The following is a 26724-nucleotide window of genomic DNA, read 5'->3' as shown; positions in this document are numbered from 1 at the left end:
TGTGTACTCCTGTATGTATACTATGCTGACATTGCATATATGTGAAAGTTTACCTACTCAAACCGCTAAGCAACTTTTTTCCAAGACGTAACCAAAAAGTCATGCTCCCAGTAAAGATACTTCACAAAGTCATAAAAATGTAACACCCACATCAATACGCATGCTAAACATGCTAAGTTGCAATCTGTTATAATGGCATTTGCAGCTCTATTGTGTAGAACCCTGATCTGTATCGGCATAACAACGCAGTCAATATTTCCTATCTGCACAGAGCTAGCCTGTGAATATGCGTATCCGGTGCATGAGGGTCTCACCTGCACTGTTATATTTATGCTCAACTGGGGAATATCTATCGTCTTGTTGGGACTTTTGCTAGTTTTATAGCTCTTTCTGAAGGTAAGCCCGAGCAGATCTTTTCAATAAGCAACTGAAGGTTTTCTATCTGTTTTTATTTGCTCGAAAATTTATGTGTTTACCATCACAGAATGGTCTATGTGAGTTTTATGGTTTTATACTGAAAAGTGCTCTGTGTTTTGAACACCAGGTTGTTTAAACTATTATCGATTCACACTCACTACAGAATCATGTAGGTTTAGGGTGTCTAAAAAGTTTCACTGATTGGAAAGAACATATTACTGCTTCATACAAGAAACTAACACTACTTTCAGTGTAAACCACATTTTACCAACTTCAAATTTTTACTATAATAAGAGCCGTGTTTGTCCATCCATCTGTCTGTATAAAGCCCCGCATAAAGGTTTGGAAAAAAATGCATCATACGGGAATTGAACTTGCATATCCAGCTCTGCAGCAAAGCATGTTACAATTGCACTGATGAACCACCTCGAAGAATCATGGAATAATTGTGTGAATAATGGTTATACATGATGATCTCTCACGATGCACTGAGCTGCAAGTGTACTAGTAGTGATAAATATTTATGCTTGGATTTATACCTAAAAGTATTTATAGGTTGGCCTTCCTCGATCTGCCTTTGGGGAAATGAGTTGAAAAGTCATCAAACCAAAATTCATTTGTAATTTTTACTTTGTTTCATTCAGTTATTAATACAGTCAAACATGGATAACTCGAACTTCACGGGACCGAGCAAAAGTGTTCGAATTATCAGAGCGCTCAAGTTATCAGAGCACTGTCACAAGTCCATGTATTTACTTATTTATTAGTAGATACATGTACATATACAAACTATAATATAAATCAAAAGCACAAATGGCTTGTTTCAAATTAAATGCTTCTAATGTAAAGTTTAAAACGTTTTTATCAAAAAGTATAGAGATTTTTCTATCACTTGAGATTGGTTTGTTGTTTGAGGTGATGTTATTGCCAGGACGTTTTTTTAGATTGATATTGGAAAAACTTGATCGTTGTTGAAATGCTCAAAAGAAAAGACATCTTTTTCTTTTGAGCGTTTTACCCACGATCAATTTTGCCAATTTTTCTTGAAGTTTATGCAACTTCAAGAAAAAGTTACCAAAGAAAAATCCCTTACTTTACCTGGGATTCGTTAAGAGCAACACTCCGAGGCAGTTCAATTAAAAGTTTTACGAGCTTTAACGGTACATTGTATATCACTCACGCTTTTTGAATGGATACTTATTGAATGTACACACGTATTCTGTGTTTAGGTCAAACGATGAATAGTTTTTTTAGCTAAGACAACGTATACGTTTAATAAAAACAATTTTTAAGACGTTTTAAACATTCAACATTCCGACGTTGATTCAACACGGAATCAACGTCGGAAAACTATTCGTCACGGGCTAGCCGGGTCACGCACTCAAGGATTTTCGCCAAGCACATACAAAACAACATGCTGTTTTTGTTTTGTATGTGCGTGGCGAAAATCCTTGCGCGCGTGACCCGGCAAGCCCGTGCTATTAATCGTATAGCAGTATAAATCAAATTTGACCAAACCTTTAGAAAAGTCATTGACAAAATTATTTTGCCGATGGTGGTAATAACAACGCTTATGAATTACGAAAAGATGAGGTTTACCTCTATGGCTTTGAATAAAGTGATTTTCTAAAGCGATAACAACCGTTTCGGTAGCCGTTGGGCAAAAAAACAGTTCGAATTAACAGTGTTGAGTTCGAGTTATCTATAGCAATTTATCATTACGTGGGAACGGACCAAAGAAACCGTTCGAATTAACCATGTGTTCGAGCTATCTGTGGATGAGTTATCCATGTTTGACTGTATTAATAAGTAAAAACCTGTTAACAATATGTTGTTAAGCAAAATACTTTATGTCAAGTCACCAAGTTTCAGATCATTTGAGGCATTACCAAACGACTGACGGAACTGATAGCTGAGTTTCTCAGTTACTCTATAGATTAAAGTCAACTCACTATGGTTGACTTGAATATGAGGTAAAACCTAAGATTTTTCCAATGAAGAGAAAGTTTCTCCATGTATATAACCAACATCGTAACTCACTGAGCAGATAACCAAAGAATACACAAAATTTTCAGTACAACGGAACATGTTTTTTAGCAAACTCTTTAAAGTTTTAAACTGATAATAGTTATTAATGTTAGTAATTATATAAACACAATCTACTACTTAAAAACACAATCAGTACTGCTGTACTTGTTAGTATAGTTTTGTAACCTTTTTTGCTGTCAAATTATTCCAACATTACAAACGAGTAAAGCAAATTACGCTCTTTAGGCCGACTAACTCTGTAAAGCTTCTGTAAAATAATATCTTTGCAAATATTTACAGTGAAACTCGGATGACTCAAACCTCAAAGGACCAAGCAAAAGTGTTCGAGTTATTAGAGCGTTCAAGTTATCAGGACAGTCATAAGTGCACGTATTTATCAATAGATACATGTACATGTACAAACTATATATAAATCAAAAGCATAGATTGCTTGTTGCAAGTTAAAGGGTCTCTCGTGTGAAGTTTCAAATAATTTTAATCAGAAAGTATAGATATTTTTCTATAACTTGAAATTTATTTGTTGTTTTAGGTGGTGTGACTGCCAGGACGTTCTCAGATTAAAATTGGCAGAACTTGATCGCGGTTGAAACGCTCAGAAAAAATACATACGTATTTTCTATCGATCGTTTTAACCAAGATCAATTTTGCAGTGAGTCAGCTATTACAAAACTGCTTTACTATTAAAAACCCACTATCAATTTTGCCGATTTTACTTTAAATTTATTCGAATTTTACCTCGCTTTTCTTGCTTTCGTAGGGTTATCGCTACGCGGATGTTTGGTAAAATTTGATTTTTGCAAACCTTTAGAAAAGTCGTTAATGAAATTATTTTGCCGATGTTGGTAATAACGAGGCCTAAGAACTACTAAAAGTCGATGTTTATCTCTATGGCTTGGAATAAAGGGATATTCTAAAGCGATAGTAACAACCATCTTGGTAGCCGTTTGGCAAAAAACTGTTCGAGTTAGCGGAGTTCCGGTCAAGTTATCTAAAGCCATTTATCATTGCGTGGGAATGGACCAAACAAATACGTTGAGTTAATCGTGTTTTCAAGTTATCCGAGGGCGAGTTTTTCGAGTTTCACTGTATTTTGAAAATTGGCTACAACTTCCTCCTTTTGCTGTACTCAAATTTATTGTCAAAAGGCTATTACAGAGAATTTTGTAATGTTAACACTGCCGTTATCGAAAGAAAATGTTGGAACAAATGTTACATAAAATGAACTTCCCAATGTATGACTAAACGTAAATTTACCTCCTGGATCTTTTGACTTATTGAAGTTTTGAAACAGCAAATTATTATGTCCCTTTGCTAGCTGCATACTTGTTATAAAGATAAGTATTTTTGGGTTATATTTCAGATACTGCATGGATGACATGGGTGTGCTCGGTTGGCTGCTCCATTTCTCTCTCTCTCTTAATATCTTGCTTAAGGATGACTTCCGTCGACTTGAATTAGACAGCAAACCAAGAGGGCTCAAAGAGTCACTAGCATAAAATAATGAGTAATTTAGGCAAAGAAGAAATAGTAAGCTATTTTAGCTCAGCAACTCCATACATTGTCACACACTAAACATGTTCTACAAGAGATATAGAGATATTTTTGTTGCCAACTAATTTTGGATTTCAATTTTGATTTAATATACTTATGCATTATTTTTAAAACAATATTATTAATTTATAATTTGATATAATATATCAGCATACTGTTATTTTTGGCTAGTATATCCTTGCTGGGTTGTATATAGCAACAAGTAACATTTTTGCTACAAACATTCATATATGCTGGAAAAAATACATGTAAAATATAATTTTTTGCAAAAGAATGGTTGAATGATATTTAATATTTTATACGCATACTGCTTCACTGCATCTATATAATGTGATGCCTGGGTTCTTGATACAAAACATAAACGAAATTCACAACCTCCCACTAAATAATGATATATAAAGAATGAGATTATAACTCTAATCTAAGTAGCTGCTGGATAATCATTTGTTAATAATTACATAATTTTTTATTGTATATTTCAATACATCAGAGTCTTGGCTTTCAAATGAGCTATTGTTTGCCATGGTGAGACAGCCATTGGTTGGTGTTTATAGGATTTCCCCAGAGCTCTACCACAAAAAAGTTTACTGGCATGGTCTCAAAAATTGTGACATCACAATTTTCACATTCGTTGTTGTGTGCTCTTACCGCTTATTTATCAACTACGAAAATGACGCTAGTGGCAGGCGAAGGTAGGACAACTCCAGAGATTGAATGAAGATGACAAAGGAATCAGTGTCATTAGATCTCCATGTACATATTATTTCTATGATAAGTACTTCAGACTCCAAGAACCATACTATATTTTCCCGATGATACTATGCACTAGCTCTTTATTTTTAATGCGATGTTTAGGGTGACAACTGAGACTAATTAATTTCAAGCATTGCGTGATCTCGCAAAAGTGCGATTGACATTTAGTCCTAGGTCCACGCAACCGCAGGTCATAATTTAATCGATGTGATTTCATTACCTTTATCAACGTCAGTACATTTATTGAAGCATAATTAATTAACCCAGAACATGTGTTTGTATTGGTCGGCGTTAGCATGATCGCTGGCATTGTTGATTATCTAGAATCTTAGTTTATTATTAGCGCTCTCTGGGTTTAACAGCACCGAGTGTCACAGAAAAACGCAGCCTCAATGGCAGCAAAAGGGATCGACAACCTAAGGCTAACTGAAAATTATGACGCCACATTTTGAGTACCTGAACTAAGTGTTTTTTTTGCAGAACGTACTTTTGACACCCCGTTTTTCATAGTTCTATTATTCTTTGTGTATTGAATATATGCTCGTTCGAAAGCCAAGACTCTGATGTATTGAAATATATAATAAAAAAATTATGTAATCTATGTGCTTTAAATAAAATGACTGCCTGATTGGTAGGGAAATTTCTCTTCTGGGAAATTATTTGTTTGAAGAAATCATTGCGTATTTCATTCCAAATAAAGCTGAGTATGATTAAAGTTACTTGATCAAGTTACTTTATGTGAAAAAAACATTTCAGATCATAAAATGGTTCACAAATATTGAAGAGTCTAAAATAGATTTAGTAAAATAGTTTCTGATGATAATGACATGTTTGTCTATGAATATATTTTTATTATGAGTTTCTGAACAAAACCCTGTCATGCATAACTGAATTTAAATCGCTTCTATTCATTTCTGTATATTTATTAAACTTATAACTTATACTTGGTAAATTTAGCTTTTCGTATAAGAAATTAAGAACTCTCTAGAAAATAATTCGTAAAGTCACAATTTAATAAAAAATAATATAAGCCCTGCCTTACTGTCAGGGAAACTCGGTATGTATGCAACCCTTCAAGAAAACTAAAACAAAAAATATTTTCGTGAGCTTGATATAAGAGTTGTTTAGTTTATTTAACAGTGATTTCTTGTGATTGTTTATAAGTATATTCACTTTTGTACATTTAGTAAGTTCAGGCCTCTACTCTACTTCAACACTGTTTAGTCTATTGAGCTGCTGTTCCAACATATAGCATTTTGGTATACAGCAGAGAACACTAGTGTTTACATTTTAAAGACTAAATAGTTATGGATACTGATGTTTCTATCAGAAGGTTCATGTTTACTTACTGTTTTGATATTGCATTTGATATTAAAGCCTGGTTTCCATATGACAGCGCAATGATCGCACGAGGCCCAGTGATCGTGCGCAATGCATTTCTTGGGCCGCGAGGCAGTGTTTCCATATCGCGCGTAAGCTCTATGCTTGCTTTAGACAGGGTGGATATTTTTCTTACTTTTTTGTAGAAGAGACATATTTCTTTGGAAAAGCAGACCTCCGTTGCGAAAATACGCTGTCATATAAAAATCAGGCTTACTCTTTCGTACGGGAGACCAATTTCTTCGGAACAAAGCCCTTCGCTAGAACTGTGGGATAGGTTGAAAAGGTCTGGCGGTGTATTGTGGGATACATAATCGCACGCACCCATCGCAAGGATCCATTCTGTTGGATACTTGCGATCAGCGTACGCACGTTGCGCGACCGCCGTGCGTCGACGTTTCCATATCACAACTGGCCTACGCACGACGTCGTGCGCCTTGTTGCGCGCCTTGCGCTGTCATATGGAAACCAGGCTTTAGATACATTTGATATTGCATTGTCATTTTGGATATACATGGTATATACATTTTGGATATATATGTAATATACATTTCAAATATATATGGTATATACAGTTCGGATATATATGGTATATACATTTCGGATATATATGGTATATACATTTTATATATATATGGTATATAAATTTCGGATATATATGGTATATACATTTCGGATATATATGGTGTATACATTTCGGATATATATGGTATATACATTTTGAATGTATATGGTATATACATTTTGGATATATATGGTATATAGCTACACTAATGTTTCTGTTATTGTCACGCAATTTTTGCAAAAAGGTTATCAGAAACAAAAAGTGTGTTATTTTTTCTCTAACAATCTTAGCCAATGAGATGCTAATGTTGTAAACAGACTTCAGGCATAGTTCAGCCGCTGACTATTGTGAAAATAACATCAGAAGAATGTTAGTGGTTGGTAAGAATCATAGACCTGCATAGTCAATCGGTAACTTTGCTCTAAATGCATGGTAAATGTCTATCGGGGCTCAACTCAAGCTTCAGATAATTGTTATCAATAATGTCGCTACTATAAAGGCCACTCTTTCTGAAACGAATAGGTGACACAGCAATTACTATCTTTGAAGTATCCTGGAGACACCTAAGTATAATGCTCACTTAAGTATAATACACTGCCCTCAATTTTAACTCATTGAACTGGTTTTGTTTGACATACATGTATGTGCACAACTATAACTCTTTCCTAAGTCTTCAGATTTTTCTGTCCAAAAAAATTTGTTGGTTATGTGAAAATTATTTTATATTCAATAAAAAAATTATGTTTTCTTTATTCAGTATTATTATTTTAATGCTTATATTTTGCTTAGCACACATGTGCTGCAAACACTAATACAAAATTTCTCTTTCGGTACAAAGTGAAAAGTATGGGTACATATAAAAGTTTGTGTTTTATCAAAAGAATTTGTTTGGACATTGATATAGACTATTTCAACAGTGAAGAAAACAACTTTAAGCCAGAAGATAAGGAAGAATTCAAAAAACTAGAAAAAACTCAGGTGAGTCAAAGTGAAAGCATCAGTCTGATTCCAACTGACAGCTGAAACTACAAAGCTAACAATGGTTATAAATAAATTGTTTTACATGCTCTTATTTTGGCTTCTGCAAGTATTTTGAACATTTCTAGTGTATATCAATTGCTTCGAAGACATATTTGTAAAATTTGATGGATAATTATCACATAGCTTATAAATCTGCAACTTTCCTACTATAGTACACTGATATAAATTATAAACTACAACAAACGTAATAATAAAATTTATTACCTTATGTGACTTCTTCTTACACTTAAGTGGATCTTGTAAATTTGAATTTCTCACATACGCAAGTATAATCCTGATGATAAAATTTTTGACGAAGAGTGGAGCATTTTGTTTTGATGACTACAACAACTAAATGCATATGAAATGCAAGACTGATTCCTAGAGAGAAATTTTTTATCCAATATAACCTAGACCGTTTTAGCAATCACTTTCTCACCTTTATGAAATGTAGCGACTGCAACACTACAGAGGCCATACTCATGCTTTGTATGGCATTTTCGGATTCTCTTCAAGTAGGGAATTCATGGTTGAGTAAACCTTAAGGTGTTTCCTTACACGGTTGGGTATGCTTGAGGTGCCCCCCTTCCAAAGTTAAGAGAATAAAGTAGCTTTTTCGTTATTGAGGTGCACCAAGATACGGGGTGAACAAGTTGGGTAGAGTTCATTGACAACAAATAAGTGCATGTGTGATGATGCGTTGCAAAAAGCCGTAGCCTGAGATCTTTATAAATATTTTAGGCTTTTAGGTTATGCTAATCAAACATTTGCCTTATGGCAGAGACAATCTGTGTATGGTAAACATGTGTTGTTGAATTTGATCTTGGATCATAGAGAAGGTAATCACTGAAAGTGGCATGTAGCAGACAACTACGAATTCATGAATACTAACAGCGCTAAATGAATGCTTATCACTTGTCCTATTCTACCATAAAAAGCTTTTTGCAACATTTTGCCAAGAGTATTCATCTAGGACCGTATGCAAGGGATTCGAAACACTCCTCGTTGGTCATCTTCTACTGCTTTCATGTATCAAGCATATTTATCCTTCCCTAGCATGCGATGATCTATTGTAACATATAAATGTGCACTGCTTCTCCATTTATCTGCACAGTGAGATCTACTGGCTATGATTATTTTATTTTAGAGCTCTGATTATTTTGTTTTAGAGCTCAGGAGATCTAAGACTTCTGAACCTTTTCTTCAGAACTTGTCACTACCTTCAAATTTAATATTGAAGATCATTACAGCAGTCCTACTTTGCGACTAAGGCAAAACCCTTTACATAAAATGCTTGTAATCAATCCTAGATATTAGCACAAGCGTGCATCCATTTGTTAGGCTCATTTATGCACATTCAGGTAAAGAGGCAAGCATAGGTTTTGTGATACAAAAACAGGTGTACTGAGGCATTACTCGCTCTGCATAAGTTGAGCAACATGTGACAACAGTATTAATATCATTCGCTATATTTACTAGAGCCAATGATGTGAGGCTTGACTGTTTTATCATAGAACAACAGGCAAGCGCAGGCCTTCAGGTGAGTTGGTAATTTTTAATGGATTTGCTTGAAGCATTCTAGTAACTGAGGAGTCACTTACAACATCTTGCAGTTAGTTATTGAATGCCAAGTGCTAAATGTTTGCAAGTCACATTCTTACTAAAGTTGAGTTATAAAATATGGAGGCTGGTTTTGACATGACCAAATAAATATTTTACATAATTGGTCTTTGCTAATTGTCCTTAATAGATATCCTTATTACTAGCATAACAATTTTATGTAAAAATTTATCTAGATCTTGTCACATTTTGGAGTGAAGTGTTTGTGAAACCTGACTACAATCTAGTGGTGCTTGAAAGGATGGAGGAGTTTTATTTAGGATATTCTAGAGAACAACATTTCCAAATGTCTCGAGTGAAATGTTGCTGCAAATTAAAGTGCGGCATAGTTGTAGAAGAGCTGACGGTAAAGTGACAGAAATCTCTGACTAGGACAAAGAAATTATTGTATGTATAATAAAAAGAATGCTTACAAAAATGTGTGTGTATGTCGTACAGAGATTGCAAGGAATATGTGTGTCATACATGCGGTTACTTTCTAAACATTTTGCTGCCGTTAAGCTAGTATGACAACAGCAGCATCTTCCTATAACAATAATGTAGACCGCTCTACATTATAATTAGACCCAATTGCTGCTCTAGCTTTGACATGAGCTTAAACATAAAAAGTTTTCAGCTTTACTTTACTGTAATAGTTTTTACTGTAATAAGATCCGGGTTCGTATACATTTGACTGTTTGAAGCCACGGTTGATAGTTAGAAAAAATAATTGCATCATACAGAACTCAAATTTGCATTTTTCAGCATGGTAGAGAAACTCTCTAACGACTGCATCAATCAACACATCAGGGTATTCCATAATGATTGTATGTATAGTTATAACACCTGATAGTCTTTCACAGCTCACCAGATTATCAGAGTACCAATGAAATTTAATTTGTATTATTACCAACCTGTCTATGGCATGTGTGCCTGCAAGTCATTTTATAACTTACATATATATTGTTTTGTAGTCATTTCATCCTTTGGTATATGAATGGTAAAGATTTTATGCAAAGTTTAACTTGGTGGAACCAAACCAAGGTTGCTGTAATCATCTTCTCTAGCAAAACTTGATGCATGAGTATATAAACTTGTGATATTCTCACTACAGTCCCAGCCAGTAGTATAGATGAAGGATGCAGTGTGCCTAAAAAACTATGATTTCTCCAGTCTCGTTAGTTACACATAACATGATTGATGTGAACTTTAGTTCTGCCTCCAAATTAGTCTGTAATCTTCAATCCATGCTTAAAAATAAAAGTTGGAGGTCAACGCACATCATAGCGATAACTTTGGTTGGCATTGGTATTTGACAATAACGAAAACCACTTCTGTAATTTTTATGGATCTCCGTGTATTTCAGCTGCTTAGCTATGCCATATTTATGCCAAGCAGATGTACAGAAGTGTTTATAGAGACCTCCATGGCGATAGAATCTCAAAGATGAAAACTCAATGTCAGCCTGACCTATGAGGTGGTGAAAAACAAGGTCATGTCATTCTATCTATTTCATTAATATATAGCAAGGGCTTTGGAAAGTTAATTATTTATTTCTGCCTGTGTATAAGAATTTTTTCATGATGGCCTTGAATAGATTCTAGAATAAACTAGACCATCACTTAATAATAAGTACTACTTATGGGAAAATTAACCTCTTTCCACTTGACTGCATTCGTTTAAGAACATTAAAACGTGACATATTAGCTCTCGTGTCAACTTAGTTGTTCCAAATAAGCACTGGACCACTAAACAATGTTATTTTAATGGTTGGAAAAAATAAAATTTACAGGTAAATGCATAAGTACTAAAGCGCACTTGGCAGAGTTTGATGCGCTGTTTTGTCGTTTCTGTGTTTTTGATTTATGTTTTAAAATCTGTCCTACAGTAGGGTACACCTTCTATATTGGTTAAGTACAGAAATAGACCACAGAATTGAGTCATCGCCCTATAATATGGTGTGCCCAACGGTTCAGAAGATATAGTAAAGTACAGTATGTTACACAATTTACTTTGGATCAATGATAGTCTACTTTAGATGCTATTCATCTACTTGAGTTTTGGCTTCAAATCCATATCTATAGTAATTCATTATACATTATAAAAAGATTTAAATTGATTAGGTAGCAGAATAAAACATCAACCAGCCGTGATGACCTTGACTTAATTCCTAGAAGTTTACTGCAACGCATGTGACACCCTCTTTTTACGTAGTGAGTCTTAGCTTATCACACATGGAAATACAATATTGAAGGAAAGAAAAGCATGTGAATCTAATCAGTGCCATTTTTTCAATACCACCTTTCTTTACACTTTGTGATGTAAATACAAGCTAAAGATGAGTATTTCGATATTTATAAACCACACTGGTTTAATTTTAAACTTATAGTTTCTAAATGGTTTCATGACAAGAAACTTGTTAGATTTGAAGAGCTATTTCATTATACCGGTAGTTTTTTTTTCTCTGATCATACGCTCCAATAGAATGGTAAGTCTGAGATTTCACAATATTCTAAAGACTGAGGCACACTGAGAGTGAATTAAGAGATGTTGCCAATCACTAGTATTTGCTTCAGCACATGGGAGGCATCAAACACGATCACAATCATTTGCTTTTGATATATATATATATATATATATATATAGAATTATTTCATGCTACTTGTAATAAAATTAGCATATTTTTTCAGCATTCATTTTTATATCGCTTTAGAATGCCAACTGTTTCTTATGAGTCAAACTGCCTTCATTTGTTGGATTTCTAGTTATGCTTTAAAGCATACTCCTTGTTGATCAGCATAATCAGCAAAATATCGCATATGACTTGACACACAATTACACTAGTATTTGAAAGAAGTCATGGCCTTGTGATCTAGAACACTTGACCTACAAACAACAGGTTGATGTTCCTCTCCAAAAAAGTCCACTGGTAGTGACAGGATTTATAGCCAACCTTAAAATACTCTCTGCGACTAGGCATGTCTCTAGTCACCAAGGTTTCGTAGTTACTGGATTTGGACATGTCCAGCAAATTCACAGAGCCAATTTTGGTGTAAGAATGAGTAGGGGTGTGTGAAGATGAGCCAGGATGTCTGGTGGTTTATAATAATCTGTAGCGGTGTAAAAAGTGTGTAGAGGTGTATAAGGCGTGTAAAAATTAGCGGGGATGTCTGGTGGTTTATAAAAATGTGTAGTAGTGTGAATAGTATGCAGGAGTGTGTAGAGATTTGCGTAGGGGTGTGCAGAAGTGTTTAGGGGTACAGGGGTATGTAAGGATATTTAGGGGTGTGCGAAAATGTGCAAGGATGTGGAGGAGTGTATAGGGATGTGTAAAGGTGTGTAGAAATTGCAGGGGTGTATAATGGGGTGTAATGGTGTGTGTAGGGGTGTTTAGAGGTGTTTTAGGTGTGTAGGGGTGTACAGGGCTATTTAGTGGTGTGTAGTAGTATGTAGGAATGTGCAAGGGTACTTAATGGGTGTACAGGGATGAGTAGAGCTATGTAAGTTATGCAAAAGTGTATAAGGGGTGTGCAGAGATGTTGATTATGTATTTCCTCAGTTGGTGTAACCAAGACTTGAGAGATCGGTAGTCAGGCCACATGTTTTTGTAAAGCTTATGTAGTATGAGAGCCATAAATGTTAGTCTAGCACTGTAGCCAAAAATATCTCACATTGCAAAATAAATAGAGTTGTAGCTGAAGTCTTAAACTGTGCTCCTAAACAATTGTGTTTCAAAAGTTACCAGTTTTGCAATAATAAATGCTTTCTCATTGCTTGAGAACAGCTAAGCTCCTATTAAAGACAAGCTTATGTAATGTTCATAGCCATTGTCACTGCATTCTGATAGGACTGAAAGATGTTGTGTGGTCTCCCATGGTCGTTTGGCCATTACCTCTGATAACATTACGTTAATTGTTGATAAGCGAGTTGAAGTGATGAAGAAATTTTACTAACTCTATTAGTTTCGTCAGCTAAAATTACACATTAAATGGATCTCATCAGGTAAATCTTTTTGTTTGCAAAATTCTTTATATTATAAAAAATCTAGAAACAACTTGTAAAAGGATTATATATTATTTTATGCAACCGTTTTTTATATACATGTAAATGGTATAAACTAAATACATTGTTATAACGGCTTTTATTAAATGCTTTTGCTTATGTGATAGCAATATGTGAGGGTTTCTTGGCCCACGAATAAGCGTATAGGCTACCACTTAGTTGATCAATGCGCATGAGTCACTCGGCCTGAGTTGAAACAATTGCAAACGATTGGATGTAACCATGTTCTCCTAGGCTGTCGGCTATTGATTTTAACCAAATCAATAATGACTGAGAACAACAGCTTTCTTTATCTGAAAACTTAAAATGAGATTATGTCGATGGTTCATTTTGATGATCATCTATTCATCAGGAAAATAATTTAGTCAAGTTGCCTATAATCAAATGGCCAAGATACTTGAAAGCAATTTAGGTTTTATCTTTGTGCTGTTGACACCATCTATTGTTATTTTAAATGAGTCTTCAAAAGATTTACCCAAGCCTTATAATTTTAGAGTTTTGCTATACATGTACTTGTAACAGTGCCTAATGACAGAATACATAGCAAAAGCTGAGTGTATCATCTGATGTTGCTAGGAAAAATGGTGCACGGGAATAATGCATGGTGTTGAAAAGCTGATCGACCAATGAAAACAAACTTTTGTATAGCAAAGGCTTTAACAATGAATTACGGCACAAAGTTTAAAATTTGTTACAAAGTATGTCGGCAACTGCAGCAACTAATACTTCTGGAAAAAACTACAAGCAAAGTAAATTTAAAACATACTAGCCGCTATTAAACTTTAAGCCAAATTTCTGATTGACATGGAAATATTGTCATTATTAATGTTAGGCGTCGTGAGCTGATGCCTTTTTAGCTTGTTTCCTGTTGCAGCAAAGTATCATTATTTGAAATTTTGTCTTTTAAAAGAGATTACAAGCAAAAGTACATGCAGCCATCAAAAAGTTGCCTCCTTCTGCAAGTTCTATGCAGAATTGATTATTTTTATCAGTCTAAAATATGTGTTAAATATTCCATAATTAAATCAGAATGATTAGCGGTTTATATATGGTCACTAAAAAATACAAGTTTAATCTTTTAATAAAATGGACTCAAAGTTTTATCTGATCGAATTAACTTTTTCCGAAAAAAGAAAGATGTCACTTTAAATGATTTGTCATTTACTCAGCATTCCTATTAAAAATGTCAAGGCAACAGTTTGTGGAGGTTTCAGAAGTTATGTACACAGCATAATCAGTATGTCAGAGGTAAATTTTAATATGCTCGTAGCTTTGCTGCTGATACCACTTCATTCTAGACATGTGTATAAAGGAAGACAAGCGCATTTAAAGTGGAGTGCCAAAAGGATCATCAAGCAAAAGTTGAAGCTAGTTTGTCTGATTGACTATAAGCTAGTCAGTATATGGCTCACCAATGTCTCTGTTGACCAGTGCAATGTTCACACTTGAACAAGCCGTGGGCGCACTGTATCCAATCCTAGCCATCAATCAGGATTTACTAGTATGAATCGCATAACTGAGTGATGACAGGTCAGGTTGTGATGGGTTTATCAACTCACAGGTTAACAAAGCTATGATTAATACTTATTAATATATTTATAGTGTCAGTGTCTTAAATAAGTTATTTTACAAATTCATTAGAAGAAAGTATAGCTGTGTAGAAGTCTCACTGAAGATATATCCTGACAGTTACCATTTCATCTGGGCTGCTCAACAACAAGCCAGTTTGAGACCAGTCACTGAGTATAAAATATTTAAACAGAAAACATTATAGACCAACCCAAACATCTGAGCACCTTAGATCAACCTCCATAAGAGAATGGAAAAGTTGTTGGTCTTTGCTTTTAAGCTTATAAAATGGTGTTGTTAACAATGGTATAACAGTTGTTAACAATGGTATAACAGTTGTTAACAATGGTATAACAGTTGTTAACAATGGTATAACAGTTGTTAACAATGGTATAACAGTTGTTAACAATGGTATAACAGTTGTTAACAATGGTATAACAGTTGTTAACAATGGTATAACAGTTGTTAACAACGGTATAACAGTTGTTAACAACGGTATAACAGTTTTGTTTGTACAGATGGTCAAAAGATTGGATTTCTAATAACTTGAAGACAAAGTTACACCAAATTATAATAGAGTTTATCAAAAAGAATCAGTATTTTTTATCATTTGCGTTTTTAATATTTGAGGTGATCTGACTGCCAGGATGTTTCAAGATAAAATAGATAATAGTTGGTCGCTGTTAAAACATTCAGATCAAGTGTAAGTGTGGTTATGATGTTTATAATAGTAAAGAGAATGACAGAAAAGAGAGTCGCAGCGCTGCAATTTCAGCGAATTAGTCAATATTAATAACAAAAAAGACAGACAGTTGAGCAACTAGTGACCTCGTTTCAGCATTAATTTGCTTATAAAACTTCAAACCACAATCAAGTTTTATCAATTTTAATCTTGAAACATCTTGACAAGCAAATCACCTCAAACATCACAAATGATAAAAAACTGCAAGTACTTTTTGATGAAACTAAATAAAACTTTGGGTAAGCTCTTCTTTGAAAATTAAAAAAATTGATGTCATTGTCAAAAAACCAAGCTTAAGCATATTAAACCAGAATGCATCACCTTTTTAGTAAACTACTCTTGTGATTTGAGTATAATCTATGAGTGGCTGCTGAACCATCTGAAATGTGCCTGTTTAGTGCTGTGACGATAGACCTGCTAGTTGTTAGCTGGTAAATGATCATTACTAAGATTAATCAGATCTGTATACTACAGCCATATTTTGGAGATAGCTAGCCAGTCGTACAGAGTGATAAATGAGGGTGTTTAGCAAGTAAACCGGAGGTACAAACTTAAAAGCTTACAAAATGAATCACAGAATGGATGGTGTTAACTTGTATAGTTTGTATTCAAAAGTATTAAAACAGAATCATTGCATTCTAGTATAACCAGGTCAATCTGTTTTGAAACAGCTCATTTACAGAAATAGAGTGTGCACGCTAGACCAACTTTTTAAACATAAATTAGGGATTGTGTCATGAAATTGGACCAACATTAAAATATTACAAAAATGTAGCGTCTACCAGCTACATGCATCATAAATAACATTTAATCTGTTGCTCTTGATTAGTTTCCAGATATAAGCAAAAAAAAAACACTTAAACAGAAAAAAACAATTGATCTAAACCATTTTTCAAGTATGAAAAAGTTTTTCACATTTTTTTAAGTAGATAGTGCTATATATAGAGCACTAGTATAGAAGCAAGTCGTTAAATATAGTAAATATATAAACTATATTAAATATATAGAGTAAATAGTATTACCAATTATGGTACTATTTGAAGTATCTAGCTTATAAGCATTGCTTGAAATAGTGTTTATTTGTGTAGCATGTTAAATTTTTTACTGATTACTATTTATTTTCTTAGTAGCTGATATAGGCCAAACTTTGTTTACTGATAGTAAACACAAGATGGGGTGTTGCTCCACCGTGCTGAAAGTCACGAGTTTGAATTCAAGGCAATGGATGTAATCATTTTTCTCAACCTTCAACCGTGGCTTTGGATGGACAGACATGATTCTAATTTTATTAAAAATCAAATAAAAAATGCCGTGATGATTAGAGCCACAGCCCATTTCTTTTTTGCAATAGTTGAAATTTTGCTTGTCAGTTTCAGTCTTGACAGTTATGGTTGTTTCTGAAAAGAGTATATAATAGAATAAATAATAATCAGTGAATATTAACATTATATCTCCTAATCCAGTGACCTTCAACCTATATATGACCTATAATCCTGTTTTTGTAAAGGCAGGCGTACTAAATGGTCACTTACTTTAGCTTCTCAAATATTGTTCTGTACGGCAATGAGAGTTGCGAATTGCAGAAATCCAAAATTCCACTTCAGTCAGTTTAGTATTAAGGATTTGTAGATAAAATGCCAAGTCTGCAGTCACACGTTTTACTTTTGGGGCTTGTCCTCTTCTACATATTGATCATATTCAACCTGGCTAAATTCAAAGCTAGCTCCAAGACCAAAAAAAGTACATCATCCATAAATTAATGCATGCAGATGATGCTGCTCTCTGTGCCGCCTCCCAAGATGACCTCCAGTTATTGCTCAACCATTTCTCAGAAGCGTGCAGTCATTTGGGATTACACATCAGTTTGAAGAAGACTGTGACTTTGTCTCAATCTAATGAAGCCAACATATTTTCAATTGATGAAACTGTCCTTCAAGATGTTGATAAATTTACATATCTTGAATCCTCTCTCACACAGAATACCACTTTAGACCATGAAATTCCAAGAAGACTGGGTTTCTCATCATCGACTTTTGGCAAGCTCACCGGGCTGGTCAAAGCCAAAACTTGTGTGTACGAAGCCTGCTTTTCAGTGTTCTTCGTTGTGATTCAGAGACATGGGCAACTTACAGACCACAAAAATCCAAGTTCAGTGCATTTCACATCAGAAGCCTCAGGTGTATCCTTGGAAAAACCTGGAAAGATAAACTCACTAATAGTGATCTCTTCAGGCTGACTGGATCCGCTCCTCTTTTTACGAGACTGAAGTTCATCAGACTTTGTTAGGCTGGTCATTTCAATCACATGCCAGCTGACAGAATCCCTCGTCAGCTTCTTCATAGAGAGCTTCTTACTAGAGCTTCTTATTTAGCTTCTTACTAGCTAGCGAGACCCGCCTAATTGGCAGACCACGTCTGCCAATTAGTCTTTAGGAAACTCCTGCTAAAGAAACAGGGTACATGAGAAAACACTACCAAGCATTGTCATCATATGACAGAAGCATGCCACTACTACATATTGATCATTAGCACAATTAAGTGATAACACAGTATCACTTAAGGATCACTTATATCTGTTATTAGACATTTGGACAGAACAAATCAGCAGGACCATGCTCGACTAGATGACAGATTCAACTTTCGTAGTGGGAGGTTCCATTGTGAAATATATCCTATAATAAGAACTGAAGCCATGCTAAGAACTGTGAGAAAACTTTTGCACTGCCTGAGTGTCAAACCTCGATACTCAGCTTTCTAACCAAGCGCACTACCACTTGCACCACTTTACCACTACTGCCATATCTAAGAATAATTGCACACTTATTTATTACACCTGATGATCTGTCACATTATATACTTAGAAAAATGTCAAAGGGAGACTCAGCTGTGTTTCACTTGAATGTCATTACGCTGGATAAATTCTAAATTTACTGTTCACAAAAAAGACTTCAAATCACCAGTTTTCAATTACTGCAAGTTGAAGGCTGTTAGCAAAAGAACTTAACCTGACCATCTGAGAGCTTAATTTTCTAGCTGTTTATTCTACTTCATATTAATACAAAGTAAGCCATACGTCAATAACAAAGGTCAGATTCCGATTGAACTAAACCTAAAGACACAAATTCCTTGAAATACAAATTTAGATAAGCCTGGTACAGTGCGCTCGCTCATCTGAAAATTATTTGTTAAATAGTTTATCTGCGTTTCAGAAAAGACTGAGATTATTTTGAAGGCTGAATTTAGATAATAATGGATTTTAAGACATTCATCTCTATCATTCTAAATCGGGCTAAACATCCCGAACTTCCATTCCTAAAAAGCTAGCGTACATACATCACATATTTATGGGTAGAGCTTGTTGTGCCGATCATGTTGTTTTCGAGACCGATATTAAAAGGCTGTAAAAAAGCCTTCATTACTTTGAAATTTAGTAGATCAATCTTTATTTTGAGTACAAAATCGGAATCAGCATGTCGGATTTACCTAACAAATGCGAAAAGGTTGTACGTGGCAGCTATGGTTTAACTGGCTATAAGGTTAATAAAATTAACCTGCGGTAATTCTTTCAGACTTTTTCTATAACAACTTACATGGTTATTAGTACTTCCACAACCTTCGCTGTATTTTTGTAATGCATTCATATTATAGATTTTAGTATTCCATGCAAGATCACAGGCACAAACTTGAATAGAAGTATAGAATGTCTGAATTTAGTGCAGCTAGCTTGAAGCCACTGTAAGCACAGTATTCTAAGGAATCATTTTATATCATTTTGTTGCTCTTAAAAAGATTACAACAGTGATTCCATTATCATTGTATTTTGCCTATTGTATATATCACAGTAATGTTTGTATTTTGCTTTGCAAATATGTAAACTTTTGGTCTTAGCTGATAGTTCAGGATCAGTAGAATTGCACTATGAACAACCTAAGAAATGTTGACATATGATAAATTTTGTTTTCCTTGAACGTGAGTGGAGTACGTCACAAGTAAGTAATTAATCATGCATTTGTGTTCATAAAAGGAATTCATGGAATTGAAACCTAATGCCAAGCAGGTTTGTCATAAATAATTTTATGATGGCTTTTCCTGTGAACTTCACAATGCAATTGAACTCAAATTAAAACGTAAGAAGTACCGGCTTTCGAGAACAAGTTAAAAGATGACTCGCATAAAATATTTTAAGATTTAATTAGAAAAAAGATATTTTTCTGTCAATTGAGATTTTTTTGTGGTTTTAAGTAATCTGACTGTCATGATATTTTAGGAATAATATCGAAAAAAAAACTTATAATGATTGAAATGCTAAAAAAAATTTTTTTCAAAGGATGATGTTAGTAGAGTAATCGTGCATATTGGTTATAAGTAATAAATATGCTGAATCAATCCCATCGGCTCTTGTATGTTTAACAGCATTTAGAAGGAAACAATGGGAAAATTTTAACAAAATTATCTTTAACTTGGTAACGTCATTTTCTACTGAGCATATTAACTGCAATCAAGTTTTGAAAGTCATGTTATTTGGTCACCCAAAACAGCAAGCGAAGTCTCAAACGATAGAAAGTATCTGCAACTTCTGAAAAAATATTTTAAGTTTCGATGTGAGTGACCTTTTAAACACCTGATGTCTCAACTTATCTGCATACCTATAATTCTCTTAAAAGGCTGGTTAGTTTACACATGGTCTTTTTAATTTTAGAGGCTAGTCGTTAAAATATCCTATAAAACCAGAAAGACAGTAAAGAACTGCAGTCTGAATGACTTATTTTAAAAAACAATGCTGAGGGAATTGAAATAACTGCAGGTATAACTCACAGGTGTAAATAAATGAGAAATGTGCATTTATCAAAAAGCCAGTGAAATCTGTTATGTCTCTTAAAAAGTTATTTTAATAAACTTTCAGTAGTGTTCTAACAAATATTTGGTTTAACTCTGTTACCAGAAAAGCTTTTCATTGCATGAGAAAAAAAAATACACTAAAGATCATTTTAATCTAAACGTATTGTATATGTAATTTTTATAGCATGCCATTTTACTTGCTCATTTTACTATGTAGGCCAACATGTATTTGGTTTTTTTGAACAGTCAAGTTTTTTCTATCATAGCCTTAGTAAAATATACATATCTATTTTAGCATGAGTTCTAATAATACAGAAAAAGTAGCGCTGTTGGATTCTACACAGGACAAGATCAAACTACATGCATATGCCAGGGATGAATCTTCTGATTGCGATGAATTCCCTGGTAGCGATGATTCTCCTATCGAAAGGTTACAGCCCCAGGTCTATCCTGTGCGATGGTGGACTTTATTTATTTTTTCTCTCTGCATAGCTACTCAAAGCCTTTGTTGGGTAATATGGCCACCGCTAAGCAACGCTCTTCTCATAGCGCATGGATGGAATGTCTCGGCTATTGGAATGGCCAACGCGGCCACCAGTGTCACGTTTCTAGTTTTCGCTCTTCCAGTCATGTACATCGTGGAAACTAAAGGTTTGTAAGAAATGTGGTAAGAATCTTCATTTCAGATAGTCATATTCTATTATTTACATACTATTTTGATTTACAATTGATTAAGAAAGTATGACAGCAGCAAAGAGAACATAAATTTTTAACCGCATTGAGGTACAGCAGTTGCAATTTTATGTAAAAAAGAAACACTTTAGTTTGAAAAGAAAACACATGAGTTAGCTAATCTATGTATATAATCCCAAAGTTTGTCTGTTTCCTGTCTTTTGTTTGTCCAGTTAGAGCGATAAAGAATAAGCAACAAAAAATCACCCTCGTTTTGGATTTGGACTTGTGACATTCAAACCGCAATTCAACAGACAAGCGCATAACCACAAGGCTATGGTTTTCATGTCACACCTAATGCTTTTACCATGGACTGTAGATCCTTTTCGCAATTGCACACGGTAAATTATTAGTTAATACTATGCTAATACTATAATTAATTAATTATAAGATTTGTTGGCCTTACTCTATGGAAAATAATGTTTGTTTCATCCTTGCCTTACTAGGTTGAATTTTTTTCTGCCATACAATACTAACAACAATTTTTCTCGAAATTGAAATTTGACAGTCAGCGTGATTACAACGAAATAATGAAAACGCTGATGTGCTACTTGCCGAAATCTCTCTCGCAATGTCGGAATGGGGTATATGATGTTTGCTCAGTTCAGCGTTATTTGTTCTAAGTTATAGTACAAACTAATTTGAAAACAGATAAGTGATAAATTTTTAGCCTATGACAAAGTTGAAGTTTACTGTACTAAAATACATACTAAAACTTAGCTTTAAGTATGTGTTTAGTAAACTAAAATTCATACAAGTTTAATTCAACAATAATGTTAAACGTCTGATTAAAAGGTAACAACTCCCCACTGTACATGCTGTGCATACATGTAGTTATTGTATTGTTACATTTTTTTGCAGATCATAACCACTCAAGTTACTATAGGTAACTATAGTTACCAAGGTTAACACAATGTTTTGCTACTAATTTTTAATATGTTCAGTACATATAAAGCGTTTTTATGATTTTACCAGGGGGTGTTTGCATTAGATAATTACTATGGGTTTCTATACCACTCTATACAAAATTTTCACCTTATGATGCCAATACTGAAATGAATTAAAATCATATAATTGCATACCAAATCATTTTTCATTGTAGTCGTATTAAAACCAAATTTTATTTAGCCAATAATTGGTAATTATTTCACATTTACATTTAAAGTTGTGATTGCATCAAAAAGTTGATCAAATGAACTTAAGACCAATAAAAAACTAAAACATCAGCTACAATTTCATGTCATTTTTGTTTTTGTAGACTAACCCTGTCTAGAAATATGAGCGTTTTAATGAAGCCATATTTTAAAACGCTCAGATTCGAGCGAGTGTTTCATTTGTGATGTAACGAGTGTTATACGTAAAAAGATTCCACAAGCAATAAATATAAGATCTCTTCTTTAACCAATCATCAGCACAAAATTTTATATAGATCAGATTAAATCTTATCACTCCTGAAATGGGTTGTCTGTGATTTTGAAGATTTTTATTGTCAGGGATTTTATTCTATTACTAGTTAGTTACGTGCATCGATTAGTAGTAGATTCTTGTAGCTATGTGCATCGACATCGATATTTAATTTACTGAATTAATTGACATTGTTAATTTACTGAAATACTGCACTGAAACGTTTTATTGACGATGTACAGAATTGTAACAATGCTCATTCAGCGAAGGTGAGTCAAATTTTTCTGAGCACCAGGTGATTAAAGATTGGGGCAGAGAGGTTATGGTTAGAGCTGACAGGTGTCAGCAGTGTTATGCTGCAGAAGAAGATAGGATAATGGAGTTGACTTTATCTTTAACTTTGAGTATCCTATCCATATATTCTAAACTAACGGCAATAATTTTAGTACTCATGAATACATCTACTAATAAGTAAAATTATAACTTGTGCTATCACGAATCATCATTTCATAACTTTTTAATCGTTTCACAACTTTTAATCGTTTCACCTAGCTATAAAATTTGCTTAAAACTTTCTTGGCAGCTTTTGCTAGTAAATTAGATTTATGATTAGAATTTAAGATCATTTCTCACTAGCAGAAAGTGAGAAAGTCTATTGATCAATGCTCATTTTTAACTCTCAAAAACAAAGCTTCAAGTTGTTGGCTTGGCATACTTATGCTTTTGTTAAACTTTTATTCAATTGTAAAATTACTTTCGCAATTTATCTAACTCTCAAATTGAAAGCATCCAGTAGATACACGTTAGAGCGACATGTATATGAAAGACATTTATTACATTTGTTTTACTGTTACAGGATGCTTTTGTGGTTCGCAATCGAAGCAGTCGTGTCGGTTTGAAAACTGCTATAAATGGGAAAGAGAGACCCAAATGTGTACTGCACAAACCATAAAATGTTTTGTTTAAGTTTGTTGCAAGAGATCAGTTTTTCCTATTATATGAACTGAAATTATGTGAATGCCCACAGCTTAGATGGATTTTTTTAATAAAACACTTTATGCTTTGAAGAACAATTTTTGGTTTGTAAAAATTATATAATAAAATAATATTGTTGAAAACAATGCATTTTTAGTAATGTTTCTTTAGATGGATTTAAAATTTTATTCTAGTCAACATGAGCAGATACAAACTAAAAACACGTATGACTAGACTTTTATCTCAATAGCCGATGTGAATACAAGAGATAGAAACAGGTTGACTCACTAGTTTCATCATTTCAGGCAAGTCTGGGCATGTCTTTTTTTCTGAGTGTTTTTACCGCGATGAATTTCTGTCGATTTTAATCTTCAAATATTCTGACAATGAGATTGCCTAACACAACAAACCACATTTCAACGGATAGACAAAAACACTGCTTTTTTTTAAAATCAACCAAGATTGATGCAATCACATCTATGAACCCTTTCACAGTTGTTTAATTTATTCTCTTAATTGATTTTAAGAAACACTTGTTTATGATATGAAGTTTGGAAGTTACTGTTGTTTGAAAAAAATTTTAAAATCTTTACAATTGTTTTATTTTTTCACTTGACCTATATAAACTGCACACAACACTTTTCTCATGATATGAACGTTGAATAATTGAAAATGAATGGTAACTGTTGTTAGATGTTAAATAAAAATAAACTTTATGTTCAAAGACTTATTTCTTCCCCGGGCAATGCTGGGCATTCAACTCACATAATTATAATCCAATGCTTATCATTATTATTCTTGTCTATTTCAAGCATAAACACCAAAGTCAGCAATAAAAAGTCAGCATCTGAACAGATTGTCTTCAGAGTCAGTGTAATTACAGGTATAAGAGTGGGAGTTCTGATGGCCTATTCTGCGCTAGTGGTAGCATGCATCTTTTGGAATATCTCACTCTTTACAGAGCTTCTTTGGTTAGTATTAACAACACCTTGATTTTCCTACAAATGTGTGCGTGCGTGAGTGCGTGTGTGTGTAATGAAGGAGAACCAAAAAAGAACAAAGTAATAAAAAGTAATAAATAAAACAGAGTGATTACAATGAGAGCTGGTCGGCAAAATATTGAAAGTAAAAATTTAATAATGATTAAAAATTAATTTTACGCTTTTGGGACATGAGAAAATTTCATGATTTACATTCTGTACTTAAGGCAAGCCAAAAAAAAACCTCCAAAAGAAAGAACAATGAAAAATAATTTAAGTTTGAGTTTTAAGATTTTGATTTAAGTTTTTAAAATTTTTAAATTTGACTTTTTGGAAAAATTTCATATAATTTATTTAATAGGAACATACAAAAGGCAAAAATGAATACAAAAATCGAAATAATGTAAATACATATTTATAAATTTAACTTACTATAAAAAAGAGAGCAGGTTTAATAGAATAGAGATAAAACCAGCTGAAAAAAATATAGGCAGAGCAAGCTGGAGAATAATAGCGTAAACGAAAAAAATTGATAAATAATAAACAGCAAAGCCAATTGGAGGATTAGCGAATATTAGCGAATACCCGTTCTCCAGCTAAATGTTGATAGAATATAGTTGACAGATAGCGGATTTGAGACTAGATTATAGTTGAGAACAGATCCGTCACTATACCCAGAATAAGTTTTTACCATTTTCAGCGCAGCAGAATTGTTGCGAATCAAATAAGGGTAAATATCAATATTGAGGAATGAAAAATCAAGAAAGAATATAAGAAATTGGTTTTGATACCAACAGATATGTTGCTACTTGCAGGGTTTTTGCAGTTGGATCATTCATAAATGGTATCGCCCCTTGCATTACTGTGGTTGTACCATCACTATTCTCTGTAACATGGTTTCCTGTATATCAACGAACTACTGCTACATCAATTTGCATCCTCAGCATTTCAGTAGGCTCAGTGGTTGCATTCACAGCAGGTAAGTAACTGCTAAGTAATTGCAACCAACATCTAATAAATTCATCTTTCTGCAACATGAGCAAAGCTAAAACACAAACAGGCCAATTATGTCAAGAGTAGCTGTAGTATTACTGTATTGTGTCAACATTTTAATCACGTGTAGGTTTAAAAGTCTTTTCATGCTGCATTTAAAACACTAGGATTGTGTAGTTAATAATGCAGTACAAAAATATCTGTAAACTTACATCTATTCAAGTTAGTAGGTTTGATAAGTTACTGTTAAAAGGTAAGAAAACAGTTGCTTTGACAGTCTCCAAAGTTTTTTAAAGCAAATGAACTGACTTCGCTTTGAGTAACAATGTTGTAAATAAGAATTTTAGTTTTCCAACAAAAGGGTTCAACTTATTTCACTCATCATGGAAAAAAAAAGTATTAAAAAAGGTACAAGCAAATAATTATAGCTTTTTAAAATCATGGAATAGGTTTAACCACTATTTTTAAAAGATAGTATAAGAAATAGTGTGTAATATAATGACAAGTGACTAGACATAAAAAAACTAGTATTGTTCAAGAATCTACCATTTGTACTATGTATATATGTAGCTTATAAGTCTCTTAGAGATAATTAAACGTTAGCATGACTTTATTTCAGAAGCCTTGATCAACTGATACTTATAATTGTGAATAACTGTCTTATGAGAGTCGTTCTCTATTTGATGTAAATAATAAGGTTACTTTTAATCTCATTATGCAATTTATAACTGAATTGTTTTCTTAATTTGTGTGTGTGCTACAATTGTCAACTTACCTTAAATTTAACACAATGTTTTTTATAATATATTTCATATTAACTTCTACTTATAGCCATAGTTTGGTAGCCAATTGTTTACAATTTTTCATACTCTCATACTTTAAAATTATAGGTTAGACTAATAATCACAGCTATAATATCACTGACCTAGTATTTTGAATGTTGTGAAGGCGTTGGCACATTTTCATGAAGTAGTTGTTTATGTTCTGTTTGCAGGTCCATTAATCATAGGATGTAGGATAACATCTGAAGCTGTTCTCTTTAGGGATAACTTAACCGATAGTAAGTTCAGCAGTAAACATATATTCTAACTCTCA

At 33.6% G+C, this 26724-nt stretch overlaps 2 protein-coding genes across 2 annotated transcripts in view; both read left to right on the top strand.

The window, feature by feature from the left end:
* Positions 1-9251: 9251 nt before the first annotated feature.
* LOC137393334 (solute carrier family 49 member 4-like) overlaps positions 9252-26724 on the top strand; it is a 37180-nt gene continuing 19707 nt past the window's right edge. The window contains exons 1-5 of the mRNA XM_068079839.1: positions 9252-9275; positions 20841-21196; positions 24540-24627; positions 25452-25615; positions 26624-26689. Of these exons, the coding sequence (XP_067935940.1) occupies positions 20842-21196; positions 24540-24627; positions 25452-25615; positions 26624-26689 (673 nt within the window). The 5' untranslated portion in view covers positions 9252-9275; position 20841. The remainder of the gene's footprint in view (positions 9276-20840; positions 21197-24539; positions 24628-25451; positions 25616-26623; positions 26690-26724) is intronic.
* LOC137394293 (uncharacterized) lies at positions 17467-17943 on the top strand. The gene has a single exon (XM_068081010.1). The coding sequence runs from the start codon at positions 17467-17469 to the stop codon at positions 17941-17943; it is 477 nt and encodes a 158-aa protein (XP_067937111.1).

This window comes from Watersipora subatra, chromosome 4 (assembly GCF_963576615.1).
Source record: "Watersipora subatra chromosome 4, tzWatSuba1.1, whole genome shotgun sequence".
NCBI lineage: Eukaryota > Metazoa > Bryozoa > Gymnolaemata > Cheilostomatida > Watersiporidae > Watersipora > Watersipora subatra.
Note: the sequence above shows the minus strand (reverse complement) of the source record. Positions and strands in the feature narration are given on the sequence as shown.

Excerpts from the sequence above, each read along its gene's own strand:
- LOC137394293 (XM_068081010.1), top strand. The coding sequence starts at position 17,467 with ATGCATGCAGATGATGCTGCTCTCTGTGCCGCCTCCCAAGATGACCTC.